Source organism: Spermophilus citellus, assembly GCF_964194105.1.
Source record: "Spermophilus citellus genome assembly, chromosome: 1".
Classification (NCBI taxonomy): domain Eukaryota; kingdom Metazoa; phylum Chordata; class Mammalia; order Rodentia; family Sciuridae; genus Spermophilus; species Spermophilus citellus.
In genome coordinates, this window is record NC_138182.1 from 272,397,919 (window position 1) to 272,423,551 (window position 25,633).

General features: G+C 38.3%; 1 protein-coding gene across 1 annotated transcript in view; it reads right to left on the reverse strand.

The window, feature by feature from the left end:
- Positions 1 to 3,394: 3,394 nt before the first annotated feature.
- Positions 3,395 to 25,633, reverse strand: part of C6 (complement C6) — an 83,671-nt gene continuing 61,432 nt past the window's right edge. Inside the window, exons 11-18 of the mRNA XM_081302820.1 lie at positions 24,451 to 24,676; positions 23,016 to 23,187; positions 22,654 to 22,765; positions 18,646 to 18,778; positions 17,584 to 17,772; positions 12,643 to 12,733; positions 9,916 to 10,157; positions 3,395 to 3,870 (exon numbers count right to left, since the gene is read on the reverse strand). Of these exons, the coding sequence (XP_081158946.1) occupies positions 3,689 to 3,870; positions 9,916 to 10,157; positions 12,643 to 12,733; positions 17,584 to 17,772; positions 18,646 to 18,778; positions 22,654 to 22,765; positions 23,016 to 23,187; positions 24,451 to 24,676 (1,347 nt within the window). The 3' untranslated portion in view covers positions 3,395 to 3,688. The remainder of the gene's footprint in view (positions 3,871 to 9,915; positions 10,158 to 12,642; positions 12,734 to 17,583; positions 17,773 to 18,645; positions 18,779 to 22,653; positions 22,766 to 23,015; positions 23,188 to 24,450; positions 24,677 to 25,633) is intronic.

Sequence of the window (25,633 nt, forward strand, 5' to 3'; positions counted from 1 at the left end):
CAAACCTCAGAACAAATAGAGTGAGCTGATATTTTTACCCTGAGAAAAATGAGTGTGGGAGAGGTTTGTCTAAGTTTAAACAGCTACTCAGTCCCTTCAACTGTTATCAGACTTTGAGGATTTAGCTTGATTTTATTTTATTAACTGTTTAGTTTTTAAGACTTATTTCCTGAAGATATTACCTGTACCTGTAGTTTTTAAGGTGCTGTTCACTGTCTTCCACTTTGTACAACACTGGCTTAAGTAGACCTTTATAGTCTTTCCTTTATACTACATATGCCTCCCAAATCTTTGCATGATTAGAGACCTAACTCACAGAAAAACTCAGAAAGTGCATGTGAATGAAGGAATGACCAATGTCCGTCTGTCAAGCTTGGCTAAAAACTCCCTGTGTAGACAAGGGCAGAACAGGGAGGTGTGCTGTACACAGCCCACCACTGTCTGCACATGGGTAGAACTAAGTGTTCTTACCTAAATGGAAGAGAAAAATGTTCAAAATGACTGTTTATCCCACTTAAAAATAGTTACCTGCTGATTGGAGAAAATCTAGACAGTACAGAAAAACATAAATAAGAAAATAAAATTCACTTCAACTTTCAGCAATAGATGTTGTTTTAACCAGTCATTCTTTTGAAAGGCATTTATACACATAATTTGCACAGCTGTAATCACATATACTTTTGTATCCTGGTTTTTAACTTTTTATTGTGCCCATTAAAATGTTTTCAGAAAGACACTATTTGCCTCATATTTTCCCATTGTAGGAACGGTCTTAATTCATTATTGAATATTTGGGGTCTGTCAGTGTTTGGTATTATAAATAGTGTTGTGATGAACATCTTCCTATATAAATCTCCGTGAGCATGACTTTCAATGCACCATCTGTGCCCCAGAGCCCCTTGATTGGTGACACGCACCTCTACTAACTGACATTGGACATGTGAAACTGGAACTATGCAGCCAGAGCTTGTCAAGAAGACAAATAGGGTAGCAGTGGCCTGTCAGAGGAAGAGGGACCTCTTTCATAAAGCAGACTGGAAACAACTATAATTTTGCAGGCCATTTGTTTGGATAGAAGCTGTTTGCCTCATTGATTCCACTCATGATGTATTCTGAAAGAATGAAGGTGACCTTAGAGAGAGCCAGCCATTTGGAATCCAATTAATCAAGCTTCAGGGAAGTTTGGCATCCAACAGCAACCCGAAATATCATGATCTGTCAGATTCTTGTTACTCAGAATTAGAGTCTAGGAAGGGATGTAGATTAGGTGTAGCCTGTGGGTAGTCTTCTGGAGACAACAGAAGAGCTCAATCATCAAAACTAAGCAGTGTTTCTTATAAGAATTGAAGGGTTTTTATACAAAAAAAAACCAAAATCGTATTCTCAAATTTAGTGAGTCTTACTGAAGATTGCCATGTAGAGGAAACCTTAGTTAAATTTGAGTGTCATCTCACCTGAGCTCTAGAATTTTAAGATAGTAGTTTTAGAATCAAGCTTGTGTCTTTGCTCCCTGGGACATCTGAAATATATAATCTGCTATTCATAAAGTTCTTTAAATGGAGGGGTTCACTTATTTTGTCAGTATGTTGCAGAACCAACAAAAATTAAAATCTGTATTTAAAAAAAACACATGAATTGATTTTCAGTTACTTAAGCTACAAGCATGAATGCTTAGCATTCATCTCTAACAGCCTAAGAGGAAAAAGCTTTTACCTTTGATCTAGAATTTATTTAATCTTCTAGGACAGAGTTGGAGAGTCTAGGTCCAAATTCCATGTATTTAATATGCTCCAGTTTTACTGTTTCATGATGATAATTTTATCACTAGCTCTTAACACCTTTTGTACTAAATTGCTATATTAATATTAATATCAGACTGTGAAAAATTCAGCTGGTAAGTGGTATGCAAATTAGCCTAATGCAAACTTTAATGGATTAGTGCACTCAAAAATTTCTTTGAGACAAAGGTAACTGGAATTGAAAAAAAAGACCAACTAATCAACATTAAATGGAAAGATTGCTACAAGTAAAATAATAAAATGCTACAAAGCAAGTGTGACTATTTTAATCAAACAATATGAATGTAATTGCTGGTATAACCCTTGTATTATATGAGGGGCTGTAAACAGGAATTATTTTTGTTCCCAGTCTCAGTGATAAGAGTTGAATAGCATCCCCCCCAAAGTACGCTGAAGTCATTACCCCTGGAACCTGTAAATTTGACCTTATTTTAGAATAGGGTCTTTGAAGATGCAATAAAGTTAAGACAAGGTCATCAGAGTGGGTCTAATCCAATATGATTAATGTACTTATAAGGCAATGGAATTTGGGCAGCCATTCACAGAAGAAAGATGGCAAAGAGGCTGTGTGATGGTGGAGGCAGAAAATGGAGTGCTGCATCTCCAAACAAAAGAATGTCTTCCACACGGTGGGGAATTTCAGGGAGTAGTAGAAGGAGGAAGGCAGCTTCCACTCACTCCGGGTGGATGTTGGCTGGCTGAGGTTTTGAGATCAGTTATAAACTCGGGGTCAGCTGTCTGGTGGCTCATCTCTAAACCAGAGGTTTGCAAAATGTGACTGCCTGATGGCCATCAGCAGTACCACCTGTGATGCTGTTAGAAATACCAATTCTCATGCCCCAATTCAGACTTGCTGATCAGAAATCAGAAGCAAGCCCACAGAATATGTGTTAACACACCCTCTAGGTGGTTCTGAAGCACCCTAATATTTGAGAACTGCTGTTCTAATGATGCCTCTCTTTCCCAATTCAAAATGACACCCTGACTTTTCTAAGAAACAAGTGTCTACTTCATGTGGCTGAATAAAATGATTTGACTTACTTAAAAAATTATTCCTTCAAAATTCTCTGACAATTTTCTTTGCTTATTTGCAATTTTCAGATACTTTAGCTTAAAAGCTTTGTGATACATTTTAGCTGGAGCAAAGAGAATCTCTTTTATCCTGCCTCAAGAATGAAACTCCAGAAGTTTATTTTTAACTACTTTCAACAAGGTGATTTCCACTTGAGTCCAATCTTGCTTAAAGTGATGTTTACTGCTATGGAATATTCCTTGAACAAGATGAGGCTTAAGAATGGGATCCACTCTTGTCTGCTTTGTTCCCTTCAACGTAATGTTCAACATCAAACTTACTACACGTTTTACATGCTTGTTTTGTTTTTGATATTTCTAAATCCATGTGAAGGTGAGTCGTATGTAGGGAGGAGTTTTGCCTACATAATGCTGATTCCCCCAGACCTTGACCAGTATTTGGCACAATGCAGTCACTCAAAAGTTATTTGCTAAATGAATATGTGGATGTTCTTAGTTTTCCAGAATGTGTTTTACAGGTTCTGTAGATTTCAATGTTTATTAATTCATCAAAATGAAAATCATGATTTTTGTTCTTATTTTAATTGTGAGGATGCTTCCTTTCATAGGATCCTCAGAAAATCAATTATTTTTAAGTAACCTGAACAAAAGAATTTGTTAGATGGATGTGGAAATATAACTCAGGGTTACACTCTAGGGTGACATAGATTGGAACATAATAGAGGAGGCTAAAACAGGAGAATTAGAGGTGATTTATGATATAAAACTAACACAAAAGAATTTTTCAGTAACTTCTGGCCATGTGAACATCTCTTTTTTAGGGATTATGTTTATATACAAATCTGAAAGTAACAGTGCTAGGCCAAGCACCTCCCAGGGTGCAGTATTTCCACCTTCCTGTCTGCACACCTCACGGCTCCCACTTCACAGATGTTCGCTGTTTTCTCGCGTGTTGAGGATCCAATTTTGATACAGTAGAGTTGGTTTCCACCCTTGAAGCACTTGGGAGGCAAGAGGCAGACACAACTAGAAGTGGAAGCTACGATGAGAGAGGGAGAGAGACAGTGTGACTTATCACAGGATTTAAAGGGTGTTATGGTTTGGAGATGAGGTGTCCCCGATAGCTCAGGTGAGACAAAATGGAGGAAAGTTCAGATGAAATGACTAGATTATGAGAGCTGTAGCTTAATTGTGGATCAATCATGTGACGGATAAATAATTTGAAAATACTGCTATACTGTAGGCAGGTACAGTGTGGTTGGAGGAAGTAGGTGGCTGAGGGCATGATTTGGGAGTTTATATTTTGTCCGTGGATCCTTATCTTCTCTCTGCTTCCTGGTTTCCCTGAGCTGGGCAGTTTTCTTCTGCTATACCTCTCTGCCATGATGTTCTGCCTCACTTAAACCCACAACAAATGAATCAGTCGGCTGATCATGGACTGAACCTCTGAAATCATGAGTCCCAACTAAACTTTTCTCTTCTAGGTTGTTCTTACCAGGTAGCTCAAGCACAGCAAAGAAAATCTAACTAACACAAAGGCTTAGTTTTACTTGTCCCAAGTGCGGGGGCGGGGGGGGGGGACTCCCTAGTGGCAATGACTGAGAAAGCTGAAACAATGGCAGTCAACCAAAAGACCCAACAGTGGTTAAATGGAGAGGCCTGAATGCAAGACGGCAGGGTGCACCCCTAAGCAGGATTCAGGAGTTGGGCTATCTCTGACCTCTGCCGGTTTCACTGCTCATATCCAGTCAGGATTTAAGCTATCTCTAGCACCTCCCTCTCAATCACCGCCCACATGGAGCTGCTAGTGTTTACCAAGCACTTCACATGCTTTATTTAATTGTCTAAAAACTATACTAGCTCCATTCTACATGGTATAGATTTAGTCAGATTTCAAAGGTCATTCTCATTTTCTATTAGTCTTCCCTTTCCAGTATTAATATTTCTACCTTCTCCATTCCAAGTGGATGAAACTCATCTCAGTTAAAAAACAAACAAACAAAAAGTCCCCAAGTGTCCAAGGTGCCAAAGTGTTCCAGTGTTTGTCCTTCCCTTCATACCACTACCTTATTTTGCCAGACTAAGGTGTTCTTTTCTATTCCAGCCCCCAAGTGTACATTTTCTATAAGTCTCACCTCCTCTATGAAGCATTTCACAAACACTTAACCCCATCTTTTCCTCTACTAACTTTAAGAGTATACATTTTTCAGTACCACATTTGACATTTTCTTGTTAGCTTTCATATGTCCTTTTTCCCAAGACAATTTTAAGTGCTTTGTTTTTAGAACTTCAGTGGTTGCTCATACACCTGTATGTCCTACTCAGCTATTAAACAGATGCTCAACTAATTCTGCTGGAACAATTGATCTTAAATTCTGGATTTGGGGTGAAGATATATGTATAGAAGAAGAATTATATTTTATGGGTCTTGGAAACTGATGTTAACACTTTAAGGGAGTCAGCCTGCATATCAGCAATGCTGTCTTTAATGCCTATCTTCTATTAAGCAGAAGATAGTTATTACCTTTGTGTCTCATAGGAGAAAACAGGGAAAGGAAGTGAAGAATTACTTACATGCACCATATGTACAGCCATCTTGCCCTTGGTAGGAAACATTTTGTGCAAAAATGCATTTCCTTTCTATGTTCTCTGCCAACCAACTAGAGAAGATTCTAGTTGTGGAAAGTCTCATCCATCATTGGAAGGAATAGAGTTTAGAGAAATTCAAGGTACTATTCCACCTCTGGTAAGGAAATTGGTTTTCTTAGCTTTTGGAAAGGCCATGGTCACCCTTCTTTTAGTATGATCATAGTTTAAATGCTCTTAATCTGCTATATATATTTTTTTCAGACTACCAACACCAAAGGGCCCTTCCCACCACTTCCACTAATCAATCCTTGCACAGTCAGTTTTCACATTCTCATGCTTAGGAAACCCTCCCAGGTCAGAAGATTTCTCTCTCCTACAGCTCTTATCACATGTTGCTGTGCATTAAAGTGATTCATGCAATTACTGTGCAATGTTACTCCTCCAACTACTGTGAGAAATTGGAGAGATACAAAGGGTCCTTTATCTTCAGCCCACTCCACAGGCCTTGTTCAGTGACTTCCACATATTGGATGCTAAATGGATTTTTTGCTGAATGAGTTTCCCTTTCTTGTTGGTTGTTGGTGGATATTTTTGAAATTTAGACGGAACATTTAATATTCATAAAAAATAAGCTCCCTGGGGAAGCCATTTCTTTTAACTTTTGAAAAGTGAACTTTATGTTACTTTGAAGTTCTATTCTAAAGTTTTCCTTATTTCATTTTAGATAGAGAAGGAAAAGAGTAGCAAAGAGCACAATGTAATCAAGAACACCATTTAATCAAGGTGACATTCAATTCAACTCAAAATTACTAATATCCCAACTTGCTATGAGTAGGTGGAGTATAAAACACATTTCCAGCTTTCTCTTCCTTTGTAAATGCATTAGCTTGTACACTGATGCTATTCTATAGTGCTACTCCAAACATAATTCTTGGTGACACTAACTTTTGTTCACCAGTTTAAGAAGCCCGGCAGAGACAGACCATATCTTTAGGGAAAAATGCTTTTAGTTTTCTGATTATGTTTGGGATTAAAATATATTTTAAATTACTTAAATCTCTTATTAAGAAATGAACAAGTGTTGGGTTGATTGCCTCAAAATGTCCTGCTAGTTTGAGGAATACTGGTTAAGTATTCAAAATTTTTAGCAACCCCCGCCCCCAACTTAGATTTCTGAAGTCTTTGGGCACTTAGATGCAGGTATAACAGAGGGGTTATAGTAAAGCAGATATTTTGATGAAAGTGTATGCTGTTAGTTAATTTTTGTTTGGACAGATTTGAAAAGAACAATTTGTAGAAAAATAGCCAGAAGAAAAAAAAGAAAGAAAAGAAATTATTTTTAATAAAAGAGTTTCATGAAGACTTTTCTTCATAACAAACAAAGAAGAATGGACACTAACCCTAAACACACTCCCAAATATCTGACCCATCTACCATAGTATGAACAGGTAGATGGGTCAGGTATTTGGGAAATCCTCCCTGATATCCATATTCCTCTTATTTTCTGTGTGTGTGTGTGTGTGTGTGTGTGTGTGTGTGTGTGTATTTGAGAGAGAGAGAGAGAGATTTTTTTAAAATATTTACTTTTTAGTTCTCGGCAGAAACAACATCTTTGTTGGTATGTGGTGCTGAGGATCGAACCCGGGCTGCACGCATGCCAGGCAAGTGCGCTACCGCTTGAGCCACATCCCCAGCCCTCTGTATATATTTTTAATGATATTCTTATGTTAAATTTTTTCAGAGAAAAAAAAAACTTAAGAGTTAGTACAAGAAGAATGCTGTATAATGCCTTCAGGTTTTTTTCTACCCAAATGATTGTTTCTGAGAGAGCTGGCAGTTGGGTAATGGTGTTAACCAAGAACCCAAAATATGAATAATAGAGTTTTTAAATCTATGAGATGAATTAAAAGTGTTTACAGTTGGGCAGTGTACATATAGGGCTCTGTTCTTCTTCATTTTGTGTGAAATTGTTTGGTTCAGATGTGGCATGAAGGTCAGCAGTCCCAGGTATTCACCTCCTGACCTGTGGCCACTAAATGGCCTGTTCATCTGTGCCACTTGTGTGTACCCTCTCTCATGGGCCAACCTTTTGGCCTGTCAAAGAAGTTGAATCTTGATGAACAGCTTTACATGGATCAGGAAGAAATGGGTTTGGGTAATACCTCTTTTCTTTTTAGGACAGTGCTGATTGGGCCAGATAATGAAAGAGAGAGTAAGGGGAACCCTATGATTTCTGCATTTCTTCTTGTAAACTAAGGAGGTTTTAGCAAAAGTTAGATGTAACAATTCAGCAAGTTCCCATTGGATACTTTACCTGCAGATTTGAGATATATTTTTGAAAATGTATTGCAAGGCAAATTTAGATGCCTATTTGAATTCTATTGATTCCTAATCTCTGACCATCTTTGTGTTTTATATGAAGCTTAGTTGGGGCTATTTCAGGGTCAGACTTCATCTTACATCAAATGTACTGCTGTGAAAATCCTACTTCCAAGAAATTCACAAATGTACTGCCAATAGCAACATACTTATGGAAAATGGAGATTTAATGCCTCTTCTTAAGTATTAAATTGGCAGAGATAGGAGCATGATTTTGAGACTTGGTGAAGGTGTGGGAGGACAGTCTCTATTATGTGTTTCAGATTGGAATACAATATGGTAAAATCATCTCTGGAAAGCAAGCTGATGCATTAAATCAGTCAAAACTTTATTCCTAAAAATAATACTTACTTAGAAATTCTATTTTCTGAGTTTTATCCTAAGGAAATAATCTTAAGTTATATATCTCTCTGTGTGATAGATTTATCCATCATAGCGCTGTTGATAATAGAAAAATGCAGGGGGAAATTCAAGAATCAAAACAAAAATTGGTTAAATAAATCACAGAATGACCATTTTGCAGAAATTGAAAATTATATGGAAGAATAACAGATAATGATGAGAAATTTGTTTTATGATCTATTAAGTGAACAACAACAATTTATATATCACATAGAAAGTAATTATATTTTATTTTTTAAAATTTGCATTATGTGCAGGGTCACCCCTGGGGTATGCAAGGCCCCAGGGATAATTTTTATGAGGGCATCTGTCTATGTAAATAATCAGTCACCCAAATTAGTGTGTCAGCACCATACCAGTAGTCCAATATTAAGAACAAGAAGACCCTACCAGTTAATAGGAGCAATCTTGGTTGCTCTCTGGGAGTAAGGATCTACCTCTGGGCTGGAAGTGGCACCATAGGCATGAGTCACACAGCTCTGGGGGGCATTTGGTTGATTTGCATGCATGGTGAGAAAGAGAGGCAGCAGAGGGTTGGAGAATTTCTATAGGAGAGAAACCAAGCCGGGGTCTCTGTGTACTACTGTTTGCTCAGGGTATCTACTTGAAAAACATTGCCAGCCTTGGCTGATTCCAGGTACTGGAAGATATATCTAGCAATTGTTATCTATGTGAAACCTAGTCCTTCCTGGACTACACTGTTGGCCCCTTGTATGTTTGAACCATCCAAAAAAAAATTAGACAATTCTGACCTGAAGCATGAAATCAGAGAAATGCTCTTCTCACTGGGATCTAAAGGTTTTACTGATTTCACTTGAATAGGAAAAAAATTGGAAAGATATACATCCACATTACAGTAATTATTTCTAATCATGGATGGTTTTGTGATGTTTAAATCATTAAATTTTTTTTTTGTATTTGGAATTGAACCCAGGGCACTTTAACCACTGTGTTACATACCTAGTCTTTTTAGTTTTTATTTTGAGACAGGGTCTCTCTAAATTGCTGAGAGTCTTGCTTAGTTTATGAGACTGGCCTCACACTTGGATCCTCTTGTCTCAGACTCCTGAGTCACTGGAATTACAAGCATGTTTCCCCACCTCCCCTTCAACAGATAAATGGCTAAAGAAATCGTGGTATATATACACAATGGAATATTACTCAGTCTTAAAGAAGAATGAAATTTTGGAATCTGCCAGTAAATGGATGGAACTGGGGAATATTATGCTTAGTGAAATAAGCCAATCCCAAGGAACTAAAAGCTGAATATTTTCTCTGATATGTGGATGACAGTTCTCAATAAATTGAGGGGGGCTAGGTAAGAATAGAGGTACTTTGTATTATATGGAGGGGAGTGAAGGGAGGGGAGGGGGTATAAGGAGGAAGGATAGTAGAATGAATTGAACATTATTACCATATGTACATATATGATTACACTACCAGTGCGATTTTACATCATGTACAACCAGAAGAATGAGAAGTTATACTCCATTTATGTGTGACATGTAAAAATTCATCGTACTGCCACGCATTACTAATTAGGACAAATAATAATAAGTTCAAAATGTTTTTCCCCCCCAAAAATGTATTTTTTTTAAATTAAGGAAAGGTTAGTTTTAAATTGATGAAGTGTAAATACCAAGATTCATCATATCTCTTCTGAGCTGCATCATCAGGGAGAGCATGTCTAGGGACAGTTGCGGCTATGGCTTACCTGAACATTTTTCCCAGTCGTAGCACGTATCATAGCCACAGGGTTCCTTCTTTGTGCTATTGGATGCAAGTTTTATCCTTTCAAGTCTCCATTTTAACTGTGGTCCCTCTTGGCAGGTACCAATATGCAGGAAATGGAGTTTCTGATCATTTAAACATTTCTCCGCCAAAAACTTACAAGCAGATGAAGTCAAGTAATGGCTGGAATCCATATCAAACACACAGATATCTTCTGAGTAATGACTGTCCAAGGAAGGAAAGCAAGCATTTATATATGAAGATCGGAAAACATAGATGGCACTTAGTCGATTTAATACGTAAACTTACCACCCAGTTTTCTTCCCTCATTTTTTTTTTTTGCCCAATTTCCCCACTTTCAATCCCTCATTTCATCTTGCAAGCTGCCTGGGATTCATTTTTTTATTCTTGGTATTCCTCCAAATTGACTTCAAGCTAGTCTAAAGAATGCAGTAATAAAGATCTTCCATAATTTGACTCCAAACAACTTTCTTTTCTAAAATTATTTTCTCATTCTCCTAGACACCTCTTTATTACCTGATGGTTGCTTTGATTGCTTTCTTGACTGCTAAGATAATTCTTCCTTTGCTGCCATCCAGCCCTGCTCAGTCGGCACTGTGTTATCTCTCTTCTCTACCTATGTATATCCAGCTCAGTTTCTGGTGACATTTTCAAGTTCACCCAGATCAACCCAGCCCATGACCTTGAGTAGCTTCTCTGAATTCTAAACTACTCATTAATTGAAACATCAACTTAGAACATGTAATATGGATTCTAGAACATTATATTGCTTTTCAAGCGTGTGCTGTACTGTGATTAAGAGGATGAATATTTAAATCGTTCCCCATATAACTTGTTTCATCTTCCTGAGTAGATGGATGGGGCCCGTTACCATCCAGAGGTAACAAGTGACGACAGTTTTTTTTTCTTTTGTTGAGAAATCAAGGTCTCCTTGATTATTCCAAATTTGAGTTTCTTGTCCAATGTCAACCTTAGAGTCAACAATCAATGTGCCAATATGAAAGACTGTTCCCAGGAACTAGAACCCAAAACTGAGAGCAAAAAGCTGTGGCTCCTGTAACACCTTAAACCCCACATTAAAAAAAAAAAAAAAGATCTGAAGTATATAGGAGGAGGGTGGAGAGGAAAATCAGAGATAAAATAGGATTTCCAGGGCACAGCTTGTATTCTCAAGATTTGGTATCACACAAAAAAAGAAAGAAGGTTCCTCTGATTAAATAGACAACGTGAATATCCTGTGTATCTTCCAGAAGACCATCTACTGGTGAGGAGACTGTAGTGGCAAGAAGCCACATGGAGGAGGGTAAACAGAGTCACCTTTGGGCTGAATTATGTCATGGAGATAGATGAAAAGCACCCTATTGGGGCTGGGGCTCGGACTCAGTGGCAGAGCACTTGCCTAGCATGTGTGAGACACTGGGTTTGATCCTTAGCACCACATAAAAATAAATAAAGGCATGCTGTCCATCTACCATTACAAAAAATAAATTTAAGAAATTTTAAAAAGTTGGTGAATAATTTCAATCTTTTAAAAAATATAAAATAATGAAAAAAGAAAAGCACCCTGTTGGACTCTCCGAAAACAACATTTGCATCCTTACAAAAAAAGATATGAAGTATATAGGAGGAGGAATATGACAGCACAGAGGAATATGAGAGCCCAGTCAAAGTAAAGTGTGAAATATTCCCAACTGGACAGAGTCTTGGCTTTCTACCCAAGCATCCATTCTTTCACCTCTTCAGTAATTGAACTCTAATTTTACTCAGAATGGTCATGTGTCCCACTAAAGAAAGGCATTCCTTGCAGTTGCCTGTGGCTCTGGGAATAAGAAAAAGTTAATGAGATAGAAGCAAAGGGTAAGTCTTCTGGGAAAAATTAAAAAGAAAGAATGCACTCTGATTTTGGTCTCCCTTCCTGTTCCAGCAGTTTTGACTGTGAAATAATTTTAAGGATGGTAAAACTGAGAGCAGAAAAGAAATTCTGTCTTATGGAAAATGGGGGAACCACCAAGCTAGCTCTGGACCACCCATCTCTATATTTATTTTGTGACATAAAGAAACAGTATTTTATCTTCAGTGAATGCTACTTTGATTGCTTTTAAATTCAGCCCGAACTACCCCTTAAATTAATGAGCAATGTTGACACTCCAGTTTTGTTTAGTAAGGAAAAAGCAGTTAATCAACAAAGAGGAGACAGTCATGGAAGTCATGTGAGGACATGTCATTTTTCTTCTTAATGATTCCCAGCATGAAGAAAAAATAATCAAGTGGCAAAGATGTGTGTGTGTGTGTGTGTGTGTGTGTGTGTGTGTGTCTGTGTGTGAGGTCCATGATCACACCACTTCCTCTATTTACTTCAAGCTATTGTAGTTGCAACCTTTTCCTGTTCTTAGTAGGGGAAAGAAAGGCTTTTTAGTATAGGTGAGTTTGACATTTTAAAGTGGAGAAGAGTAATTTGAAACCAAAGTGAGACTGTTAAAAAAAAAAAAAAAAGCTATGCAAACTTAGGGAAATAGGCTGAGAAATAATTTTAAAATTTGCTGCCCAGTGGGGAAGGAGCAGTTGCATAGAGCACAGGGTCATCAGTTATGTGGAAATTAATATGCCTCATGTGTGTGCATCAGGAGCTCAGCTTTTCCATCCAGCCGGAAAGACAGTTTTTTCCAGTTTGCCAACACAGTCCACTTACCCACAGTCTTCTTCGGGAGACATACAAATGCATTCAGATCCTGACTGTTTTTGACCTGGCTGACAATGCCCTTTTAATTTTGTCAGAATATCTGAAACAAAAGAAAAGAGAGAAAAGAACCGTGCACAGTGTGGATTCCCGTTGATAAGCATGAATTTAGGAGAAAAAAACCAGGGGCCAAGGGTTCTCATTTATCTCCTAGAGTTCAATCATTCATTTCAGCTTCTTCAAATAGGTTGTCATGAAATATTCCTGCTGAAATGTCTTTTCCAGCTCACCTACACCGTCATTTCCCGTCCAGAAATGCTCTCAAGTTCAGAGAACTAAAGAAAATAAATTGATGGGATTTTTGTTCATTTGTTTTTCAAGTGCTCATTGAACATCTGTGATGTTCCCAGCACTCTGCTAGGTTCTGGGGATAGTGGGTTGGGCAAAACCTGACCTGGTCTGTGCCCACAGAGTTTTCAGTCTTGTGGGGCAGGCGGACGTTGATCAAATACAATAATACATATAGAATTGCAGCCATTATTAAGGCTATTCAAGACAAAGCATATAATCAAGCAAAGTGATGTAGTGGAAAGGTTAGGAATGGCCAAATAGGGAGGAAGACTGTTTGAAGCAGAAGGAACATCAGGTATGAAAGTGCTCCCCAGGGAGGCAGCATGTGACTTTCCTGGAACTGAAAGAAGGGCAGGTTGTGTGGTTGAAGTGCGGAAAGGCTGAAGCATGAAATACGAAATGGCCTGAGAAGCAGGAATGTGGTCAGCTGTGCACGGTATGACAAGGGCCTTTGTCTCTTCATTTTCTAAGCAGTGGAAGGTCTTTGATGGGTTTTAAGCAGGGGGTGGTGTGAAAAAAAGTCAAGTATGGGTTTTGAAAAAGAAATGGATCCTGGCTTCTGTGCAGAGAATAGATTTGGAGAGGCATGGGGATTCAAGAGAGGCATGTCAGAGGATCCGTGGGGCTATTATGGTAATTTGGGTGAAGGGGATGGTAATTTGGGTCAAGGTGCCGTAGGTGAAGTGAAGAGAAATGGATGCATTTGAGTTATACACAGCATGTTAAAACCAATGATATCACATATTATGGTAAGTTGTGAGAGCTTTCAAGTATGATCCTTAGGTGTCTGATTTACATAAGAAACTAGGCATTGTCGTCTCATCTGAATGCAAAATTCTTAGATGATGCTTAGTTTTAGGGAGAGAAAGGAGATGAATGAACAGTCCTCCTCTACATTTGTTGAATTTATCATATCTTTTAGGGGAAACCAAGGGGAAAACCTTGGTTACCTTTGTTTACACTGAGGTCCACCTAGAGAACCTTTAGACTGGTTCTGTTGGGTCTGAAACTGACCTCCTGAGCATGTTGGATGAAACCAATGAAGTCAGAATTAGACAGGCAGAGAGGCAAGGGTGATCCAGAGAATGGAGGCATTGAAATATTAATTCCTTCAGAGCCCTTCCTCCACCCTCATAATCTGCCCCTGCTGCTAAGGTAACCTGTCCCAGGGATTGTCCCTCTTCACAGGGAGTTGGTAATTACCATTCCTTTCTGACTGGATCGCTGCTTCCAGTCCCCTTGGCCCACCTGTTTTCCACCTTTTGGCCATCCAGCTGAGCTTTCCTGGGCCTAGTTGTGTATGCACTTCTTGGGATACCAGGATACCAGCTATGGCCCTTCCTCTTCCTCCAGGGAGAAGTCTATGTTCCCGTTTTAAAATAAGCTCTGCTTTATATGCTTGCCTCGGTGTGCTTCTCTAATATTATACTTCAACATATGAGGGAGCAGAAGTCATCACCGGTAACTGGTGGTATCACCACCTTCTTTGATCTGGATCTGATGAATCAGACACCCACAGGACTAGAATGGCCTTTGGGAACCAGTTAATTGTCCAGGGTGGAAAACTGGCAGTATGAAGAAATTGTCATCGACTGCAGGACAGAACAGTGGGCTCAACCCACAGTCTCTCCTCTTAGCCTATTAGGTGAAAGGTCTGAAAAAGGAAGGAGAGGGGTTTAGGCAAAAAAAAAAAAAAAAAAAAAAAAAAAAATTGGAAAGATCCATAGGTTTTCCTCTTCACAGCTATTTCCATTTCTTACTATTATCCTCTGTTAAGACCCTCATTCCCTCTGGTGAAGTCTGGCCCAGAACCTTTATAAACATAGAGGCCTGTAGTTCTGGAAAGCGGCAGCTACTAGGATTGACAATGACAAGGGATTGATCTTCTTTGTTTTCTTATAGAGTTTTGCTTCTTTGCCCTTTGTAAAGGCCAGAAAAAGGCCCCAAAGAGAACCAACTGTCGAGTAGCCCAGAGCACTGCTCTGTCACTGCTGGTTTGAAATGGTCAGTGGCCACATGCTAGGGGCCTTTGGTCTTCCCCACAGCCTCACGTTGAAGCTGCTGCTGGCTCTAAGCTGCCCACCACCATGTGCAGCACAGGGGCAACTTGGAAATGAGCAATTCTTTCATCTTTGACGTGCTGAGGGCAAGAGGATCTTCTGAGGTGCTGCTGGAGGTGTTGGGTTCTCAGAAGGAAGAAAAAGAAACTGCAACATCTTGCTTCTTCATGGGTAAAACCCTTTTTCACACTGAAAGAATCAAGAATCTTTCCTGGCTATGTGACAGCTTAAAAGTCTCTTTACCTCCTGAGTCCAGGTTGTCCTGTGAAGGTGGTCGATAAATCATTGCTTTGAACTATGAGAAACCCTACGTAGTGAAACGTTGCTTTGGGGAGCCTGGTGGTAAGAGGGTGCCCAGGGAACACCCATTTGCAAGATGATTCCTGTTGATAGGGGAAGTTCTGTGTTTGTCATGGAACTCACTAATTCAAAAAGCTTTGATTTCTAAATCCCATCCGGTCCCGAGGTAGAAAAGATGGGCATAACCTGCTAAGCCCCAAACAACTTGTTTTTCCCATCTTCCTTTTGTTTTCCTGAAGAAGTTTTTCACACTGAGTCCTTTTACTGTACCTTCCCAGCAAAATGACTGCTTGGGCCCCATTTTGATGTTAGATCCAGTCTCCATCAAAGCTGGACCATCCCACAGTGTCCCTCACTTTTCACTAACAAATGAGTCTAATCTTATTTCATAGTTTAATTAATTTTCCTGGTTTAGCTCATCCGTGTGTCGGTTAAGCATCCAGCCGCTGCACTGGCTGTGGCAGACAATACCAGGTTATTATCTTTTTCTTTCTCTGACTGCTTTCCTTAGTCTTTCTGTCAATATTATGTAAGATACGAAATTCACTTCCTTTATACAGATATAGAGCATGAGCAGACGCCCCCAGCCCCCACACCAGCTGACTATCTCACACTGAACTTGCATGGATTGAGGGCCATTCTCTTCTAAAATTTTGCATTATTTGATTTCAACACATCTGGTTGTTTCCTGAGAGTCAGCTTTGTTTGTTTTCAAATCTACTTATGCCAGATATCGTTGTATAAATTGATTCAATATATAAATTGGCAGAGGGGGAGAAATAGAGTTTTTAAAATAAAAACCAAGGTGAAGGTTTTGATCAAGTAAATAAAAGAGATTTTCAAAAGTGACTTTTGAATTAGTTGTGGATGAAACCACTGAAAGATTTAGGAGAAGGTATACAAAAATTCAAAACATTCTCTAAATATTTTGCTTTAAAAATGTTTTTAAATTTTCCTCTTCTTTTCAAAATAATGGTTCTCACCTCTAGTAGAACATTTGGATTAGCTAGGAGAGTTCTTATTAATTTTGCTTATTTTAATTAGAATTTTTATTAATTGACACACAAAAATTGTCCACATTTATGCAATCTCATGTAATGTTTGGATACATGTATACACTGGATAATGTCTAAATTGGAATGAATAAATCTATGTCATCAAATAGTTGTCATTTCTTTTTTGATGAAAACATTCAAAAGCCATTCTGACTAGAGGATTAAAAGAAAAAAAGAAGAAGAAAAGAAAGAAAACCCACAAATGCTGATCCCATTTTAGCTCAATGACCATAGTCTGAAGAATGTGTCTGGAGCAGATTTTTAGAAGTTCACCATCTGGAGGTAAAAGCCTTTGTTTTAGAGAAGTTGATACAAAAAAAAAATGTAGATGATCGTTACGGTTTAGATATCAGGTGTCCCCCAAAGCTCATGTGTGAGATATTGCAATAAAGTTTACAGGAAAAATGATTGGGCTATGAGAGTCTTTCCCTAATCAGTGCATTAATTCTTGATAAGGATTAACTGGGTGGTGACCATAGGCATGTGGGGTGTGGCTGGAGGAGGTGGGACATTGGGGGCATACCTTTGGGGTATTTATTTTGTCCATCATGAGGGGAGATTCTCAGTCTGCTTCCTGGTGCCATGTCCCTAGCTGTTTTTCTCTGCCACACTGTTCTGTTATGATGTTCTGCCTCATCTCAGACCCCGAGGAATGGAGTTGGCCATCTGTGGACCTCTGAAATCATGAATCCCCCCAATAAACTTTCCTCCTCTAATTGTTTTTGTCAGGTCTTTTTAGTCATAGCAGTGAAAAAGCTGACTAAAACAATGATAAATGAAGTTCATTTTGTTCAAAGAGCATTAGGAAATTTCTGTTTTAGGTTAATAGTAACATGTGTACTTAATTAGTGTGTTTCTTACTTCTTTATGGCTCCCCATTTGAACAAAAATTTCAGTTATCCTTCAATTTATGTTGTTTGATGAGAGATCTTCAACTTCTTCTAAATATTAAGGTTTTATATTGGAAGAAACTCAAACTCACCCTATAAAATTTGAAGACATCCACTCAACCAGTTACTTATTATTTGCTGCCTGAAATCATCTACGTGGGGTAGACTATGACCTAGCCTTCCAGTGGAATCTTCTGCTTTCTGACTCCAAAACACAATGAAGAAATAGCGCTGTTGTAGATATAATTTCAGGGATCTTGGCCTTATCAGAATCCTGAATCCTGAGCTGCTACTTACCTTTTTCACAGGTGAGTGAGTTTGAAATGGGTGGTGTCCAGGAATCCCCCTGGCATGTGTACCGTGATGGCCCAGCAATCACAAAACCTTTGGGGCAGGTTAGCTCAATGGATTCCCCAATTTTATATGTTCTCTGGAATGGTGTAAGGGTCAGGCCTTCTTGGACAGCTGGCTTGAGACACTCTACCCCTGCAGGGAGAGAGCAACATTTCAGATGTGGTTAGCGATGCAAATGACTGTAGGCAGATTGTTTGTGACTCAAAAGGTGATGTGAATGAGATTTGTTTAGCTGTTTCCTCTGAGACAATTCTCTGAAAAACTTCTGTGAGTCCTGGTATCTGAGATTGCTTTCTATCGAACTGAGTCCAGGCATATCCAACTTTTATTAGTACATCACTGGGACCTTTTACTTTCAAAGAACAATTTGCTTTCCTTTTCTATCTTTTGGGTTTTCCCCAAAGTGAGTTACCATGTTTGAGTGGCACAGAGGTAGAACATTATAATTGACACTAGTCTTAACTCTGATGCAACATATCCCATAATAATGCATAGGGTCCCCATTTGGGCATTTTTGAATATCAGTGTTTACTGTAGCATGTCTGTGCACAGGACCTACAAGCTCATTCACTGTCTCAGCAGAGGATGTCAGTGTGCTCCAAGAACTATGCCCCAGAGAAAACTGCATCTCACATGGAATCCCATTTCTGATACACAAAGAGTCTAAGTATCATCTTCTTGGGACTCACCAATTTGTATCAATTTGTACACAAGGCAAGACAGATGTCTGCAGTTAGCTATGGTTTGCAGACTTCCTGTATTTCTTTTTAAGAGCATGCTTCACAGTTTTGTGTGCATGAGGCTAATATGCAGGGGCAGAAGAACTGAAATATGAGACATTTTGAAATCTAATTTTAGCAAATGAGCTCCATTTACTGCTTCACTAAATCTTTTCACCATAGTTACTAAAAAATAGTAAAGTATACTGATCTGAAGGTGTGATTTTTCTCTATTTATATTGGGCACATTCAGAGTAGTCACACAAAATGTTTGCCCAGTTCTCACGTTGGCATTCTATATCTCCTTGACTCCAGGTCCCATCTGGTAAGCATCTGAAGTACTGGTATCCAACAGCTCTGAATCCAGTAAGGCATGAAATCTCAACTTCTTCCCCAACTGAGTACAGTTTCTTTTCATTCTAGAATTAAAACAGAACCCCCCAAATTATTAATTCAACAAATTACCATATATAAACATCTCGGGTCAACCTGAATTCTGTCTATCCTATCACCTACAAATAATTTATTCCATCACCTACATATAATTTAAAAATGTTATTCATCTTGTAGTAACCCATTTGTTATTATATACTTTTCTAATTAATAGATAATTAAAGTACAAATACTGTCATGTAGGGATAGGGCTTACTAAAATCTTTAACCAGTACCACCAAAAAAGGAAGAATAAGATTTTCAAGATGACAATGGATCTTATATTTCCAAGTTTTGAATATTAACTTTCACCTACTTTTTCTTTTCTTTTTTTTTTTTGAGAGAGAGAGAGAGAGAGAGAGAGAGAGAGAGAGAGAATTTTTTAATATTTATTTTCTAGTTTTTGGCGGACACAACATCTTTGTTTGTATGTGGTGCTGAGGATGGAACCCGGGCTGCACGCATGCCAGGCGAGCGTGCTACCGCTTGAGCCACATCCCCAGCCCTCACGTACTTTTTCATCTCATAAAACCTATATGCTAGTGAGACACAATTACCTACCATTCTTCAAACATAATTCTCATCTGTGCCTCTATTTCTTCAGTTGCCCCTATCTCTCCACTAAACACCTTTTTTCCTCTCTCTCAAGAATCAGCTGAAATAGAACGTCCTCTGTGAAAACTGCCTTGGTTTCCACAGCTTGTGGTATATCATCCTTTCAATGCTGGGGGCAACCGAAAGAGCTCTATTTTATAAGGTTTATCACATTTATAAGCCCCATGTTGACACATGGTGGCAACTCTACAGATCTCTGTCTCCCAAATACTTATCCAGGCCTTAATAACTTTGAAACTATGCAACCACTATCGCTCCTGGGGGGACTTGTAATGCGACATCCTCTCCTTTTACTAAGAGGCAGGAGAGTGCCAGGAACTTCTTGGTCAGTTATTCTCTGAGAACTGCGGTTGGGGTTCTGAAGGGAGGTGAAGGCTCAGTTGTCAATGTTTACTATTACTTGGGCACATGATTTAACTTGTCCCCTGGAAGAGTCCTAATTTCCTGGATATATAAAGCTGTCCTACTGTCGATTATTGCAGGTGTGTCTTTGTTTCCAAGCAAAATGGAATGATGAAAAGGATTAATGATTTCAGTGTCTTATTCAAAGGCTGCACACTATTTTTGCATGAATTTCTCCTAAAATAAATGATTGTCTTGAACATTTGTTGTTTCCATTTCTCTTACAAAGCTATTATCTACATGTGTATGTTGTAACCATTAAGCTTAAACCACACATCTGCTAGACTGACTAAACAAGAAAACTTTATCTAAAGTCACTGTCACTTGCCCATAGGAATAGGACTTGTCTTGATCACTGAACAGATGTCCCCATGCGTAATAACATGATTATTGTAACCTGGAGTTAGGTGTGTCTGTCTCTGAATCCATACAAGGAGCATTTTCCTGTTGTAACACGTGACTAAATCAGCCAGGGTCACTCCAGGAGAACTAGGCTGGCATGAATTAATGACACACAGACAGAGAAATACCTTTTTATCTGGGTTCTGTGACAGTCCCTCTGACCCAGTTCCCACGAAGGAGGCAAGGCAGGCAAGAAAGGAAGGGAGCATGCCTCCAACCTGGGTTTTATTAACGGGGAGAGCTAATCCATGGAATATTCTATCCAAACAAAACAAAACAAACAAACAAACAAAAATGGCAAAAGGTAGAATTACAACAAACAGGTGGGTGTAACTCAACCCCATCTGGTGATGCCCACTCCCAGAGCTGCACCTTTCTTATCAGAGCAGAGGTAAAGTTCACTTGCATTGCAGAGTGCAATACCTCTTTGCTGAGGACTTAAAGATGTGTGCATAGCTCCTGTTCAGGGTGGCCGCTGAGATTTTCCTACTAGGAAATCCAAAAAGTGCTCATTTGGAAAAAGTAAGGCTGTATTACTTTTGAGTAAAAACTGTTAGCAGATAGAGATCAAACCTTTATAATAAAACAAGGAGTGAATTTATTAATGCAAATAAAAACATACTGCTGTGGTTTGAGTGTTCCTCTTCTAAACTCATGTTGAATATTTAAGTGTTATTGTGACAGTATTAAGAGACAATTAGGTCATGAGGGCTGGTCACCCTCATGAATAGATTAATGCCATTATCCTGATGAAAAGATAAGTTCTGCTCCATCCTTCCTCTGTGACTCAGAATGCTCACTTGCCCTTCATCTGTGTTATGACCTTATGATACATCACTAAGCCCTTATTAGTGTTGGTGCCATAATTTTGAACTTGCCAACTTCCAGAATTGTGAGTTAAATAAATATCTTTTCTTTATAAATTATTCAGTTCTTAGTATTCTGGTATATCAACAGAAAATTGACTAAGACACATAACATTTAATTTTATAATGGAGTCATAAGAATCATAAATTACAGTTTAGAGACTTTGCATGTTTTTAAAATTAGGATGTCAACAGTTTGAACATTTTTTTTTCTGTGAAGCTATAATGGATTGAAAGTTATTTAGGTAGTTGGATCTGATCAAATGTAATTTTGACAATACTGTTTTAGAGCAGGACCAGCAAACCTTTTCTATAAAGAGCTGGATAGTCAGTTGCAAGCCATAAGGTGTCTGTCACAAGTAGTCACCTCTGCCATTATTGTGTGAAAGTAGTCATAGACAGTATATAAATAAGTAAATGTGACTGTGTTCTAATAATACTTTATTTTAAAAGAGTAGGAGGCCAGATTTGGTCATTAGAGCATAGTTTGCTGGCCCCTGTTCTAATGGGTTAATTCTCAAGGTGAGACTTCCTGACCTAGCAGCATCAGTACTGTGTTTGATATGGATACTTTGGGGCTTCACCCAAGACCTACTGAATCAGAAACTGTGGGGAAGGGACAGTGACCTAACAAGCTCTTCAGTGCTTTGGTGAATTTGAGAACCTCTGTTCTAGAATAAACACTAGCTAAAATTACCTCCCTCCAATAATTTTCCTCCTCTTAAAATCTTCAGGCATGATACTTTGCACATAGACAGAACATAAGTGACCAGGAAAGACACATTAGCTCAGCCTATAGCCTATGGATATTTATGTGCTAGGCTTGGAGAATCAAGGGTTATTGATCTTTAATCATAAATGTGATAAAATTAGAAAAACACTAATTTAAAGGTTTAAGAAATGTAAAATGAATAGGGACCATGCCTTCTGTGATCAATTTTAAGTATTATGTATCTACTGAAAGATTTACATCTTAAAGCCAGACTGTTTGAGGACTGCATTTGATTTTCAGAAAAAGCATAAAACCATTTTGTGGCTTAATAAAAACAGATTAAATTAAAAGGTGCATTACAATGGTATTGACTGCTTCAGGATTCTACAGATTCCTCACCTTATCAGACAGTACAGACACAGGGACTTCTATGATAGATTATGGCTAACTCTAGTTTATCTTTTTTGATGACATACCTTAAATGAAGGAATTATTTTTTTCTCAAACTCAGAAATAAACAACCAGACTTAGTTGAAGATTGTTACAAGTCATCCAAACCTATATTATGCAGGAGTTCCATTCTCTATTCAACAAATATACCATTATCATTTGACTAAGTGGTACCAAGGAACACAAGCAACCTACTGTCCTTTGATCAAATCAACAGGTATGAAGACATCTTCAGTGAGTTCAAGATGAAAGAGTGGTCAAGCATTCTAAATATTACTTTGATTACATAAAAATATTACAAAGATTATTGAAATTGAAAAATAATAACTCCACTTAAAAGAAAATACACATTTTTCAAGTTTGTTTTTGTTTTTGTTTTTTAACTTCAAAACAAACTGAAGGTCAAGATACTTACCCAGATAAATCCATTTTCTGGAAGAACTGGCTGACGACATCCAGAGTCTACTTCTAGCTCAGGAAGATCTACCTCTTTAATTTCTTCATTATCACTGATACACGGCTGCCCACTAAAAGGGGAAAACAACGTGTGTATATGTTCACATATATTTACACACTGATTACATACAGTATGTAGATTGAATGGAAAATATTACTCAGAGACAAGGGTAACAGCAGATTCAATGCTTCACTAATAAGTTGTGTTGACATAGATAAAATTCAAATTATTTCTTTACTTAGCAGCAGAATAATCAATATCCAAACTGTGTTAGTGAAGGAAATGACTTCACTTTCCTCTTTCCTTTTACCCAAGCTTACATATTTTCCATTATTGAAAATGTGCAGTCCTCCTCTTGACGCCCCTCTCCCTCGCAGCCCCTTCCTCCCTGTTGAGGAGCAGGGTTATTGCACTCTCGGGTTCTTGATCTCTTATAAGTGGGATTGCACATGCTCCAGGAAGACCAGCAGCCCCAATTTCCATCCACTGCACCTGGAAGAAAGGAAAGCCCCCCTGTCATCATGGTGCATCTGAGAGAATTTGCGCCTTGAAAAAAGGCCAGCCTGACCTGCTTTGTGGAATATTACAGGATCCTAATAAAGATTAAAATAAATAGTTGCTGACAGGGATCTGATACAAGGCCTGATTTTCTATTCCTGTTCCCATAGGTCTTAATAAAATGGCAGAAATTATGGATCATTTTCACTATAAATGTTTTATGATTTAGATATGGTATCCCCCGAAAGCTCAGGTGTGAGACAATGTAAGAAGGCTTGGAGGAGAAATGACTGAGTTATAGCCTTAGCCTAACAGGTGAGTTAATTCCTGATGGGATTAACTGAAGTGGTAGGATGTGGCTGGAGGAGATGAGAATTGCTGAGTGGCTTTGGAGTATATATTTATATCTGATGGGCAGACTCTCACTCTCTGCTTCTTGATCACCATGATATGAACTGCTTCCTTCTGCCACACACTCCACCATGATGTTCAGCCTCATCTTGAGCCCCCAGAAAATGGAGGCCTTCTATGGACTAAGACCTCTGAAACCATGAGCCCTCAAATAAATTATTCTTCCTCTATAGTTATTTTGGTCAGATCCTTCAGCCACAGCAGCAAAAAAGCTGACGAGTAAATATATATATGCATGTACAGATACACATATGTGTATATGTACAAACATGAACATTTTCTGAATAGAATATATATCAAATTATTTTTCAAAGGTAGTAGGATATGTTCTTAATCCCATGCATTATTCTCTTTCTAAGGATAATTTGGGGTAATTTTGAACATTACTTAGCTCTGAATGAAAACTTTGGTTGTGACTTAATCTATCCCATATTGCAATGTCATCCTTTTATATTATGATACATTAGAGGTTTATGATAATACTATCATAATTTTATAATTTTTTACTTTTTATTTATTTAATGTTACAGGTATTATGTTATGTATAATAAATCACAAATAAACAAATAAATACATTTTATTGCTTGGATACATACTAGGATTATCCTCATTTGATGGATGAACAGATTATGTCATGGAGATTTTCCAGCATCACATAACTGGTAGGTTGTAGCTGAGACTAATATGAAGTCATTTGACGTTAGAGTCTTAATTTTTTGAAGGCTTATTTTCTTTATGCATTTATAAAAGGTGGAGTTTGCTAGAAAAATTGTCTTAATTGGCCAACCTAGAATATCTTTTGGAGGGGAAAAGGTGACTACCACACAATCAAGTACTGATACTTACTAGATTTATAATCTGGAGACCGTATCTCACAGTTCTTGCCATAGGTGCCACTCTGACACACACACAGACATTCGGTCCCTGAGAGCACAGGACGGCCATTATTAGGGCATGGAGCACACTGGCAAGGGTCAAACTTGGCTGTGTATTCTTGAAAAGCTTTCCTCAGGTTGTTACGTTTAGTCACTGCACAGGGAATGTTTCTTACTAAGTCCATGATGGGAGCAAGCTAGGAAGAGCCAAGAGAGAGGAGATCTAGTCACATGCCATCTGACAATACACTGCCATCACTGTCCAGTTCTCATGGAATGAGAGGCAAGGTCTGAGAAAATCCTGACTTCAAAGGTATTATTGTAAAATCTACAAGAGCTGCCCATTAAGCCAGTAGAGAAAGGCCCTCTACCTGAGGGCAGGTGTGAACTACCTGAAACTCATCTTCCCTGCACTTCTACTGTGGAGGAAGTCATATGTGACACATTGCTTACTTGGACTTGCATCATGTTATTCATTAAGGATCAAAGTACTGAGATGGTTGACCAAGGGCTATGTAGCACACAAATGCTCTGCTGAAACCTCATCAAGTTTGATTCATGCAAAAAAATCTAGAGAGGCTGCTGAAGACTATTTTTCTTGTTCTCTGTATTGGTAAGGACAGTACTGGCTTTTGGTGGAGCCAGAAGAGAAAATGTGGAATAGGAGAAAATGAAGAGAGGAACTTGCCAGTGGGATGGATAGAAAAATTACAGTAACAAATAAGGAAGCTAACAACAATAAAAGAAAGGCAGTGCTTATTTTAATTTTATTAGCATTTTAAAATCCCAAAGAAATGGCCGTTTAAGGTGCTATATGACTAAAAAGTGCCCAGATGGGTAGCCCGCGCCTCATTTTTCCACCACAACCTTTGGAGCTCAATATGTTTTCATGCTGCATGTAAATGGCTCCATTTTCATAATAATTGAATTCCTTTATCTTCATTTAAATGAAGTAAGCATAATAGCCTCTTTGGAGGCCTTTTAAAATGTGGTTGTTAAATGCAAAACTGATTCTAAGTGGAATATGACTGGTATGTGGGCAAAGTACTCCATAAATAACAAAAATCAACTTTTAATGTAATTACAGCAAATACAAAACTGGTAAATTGAATCAATGGTGATAGAAACAGGAAGTCAAATGGATCTAAAATCCC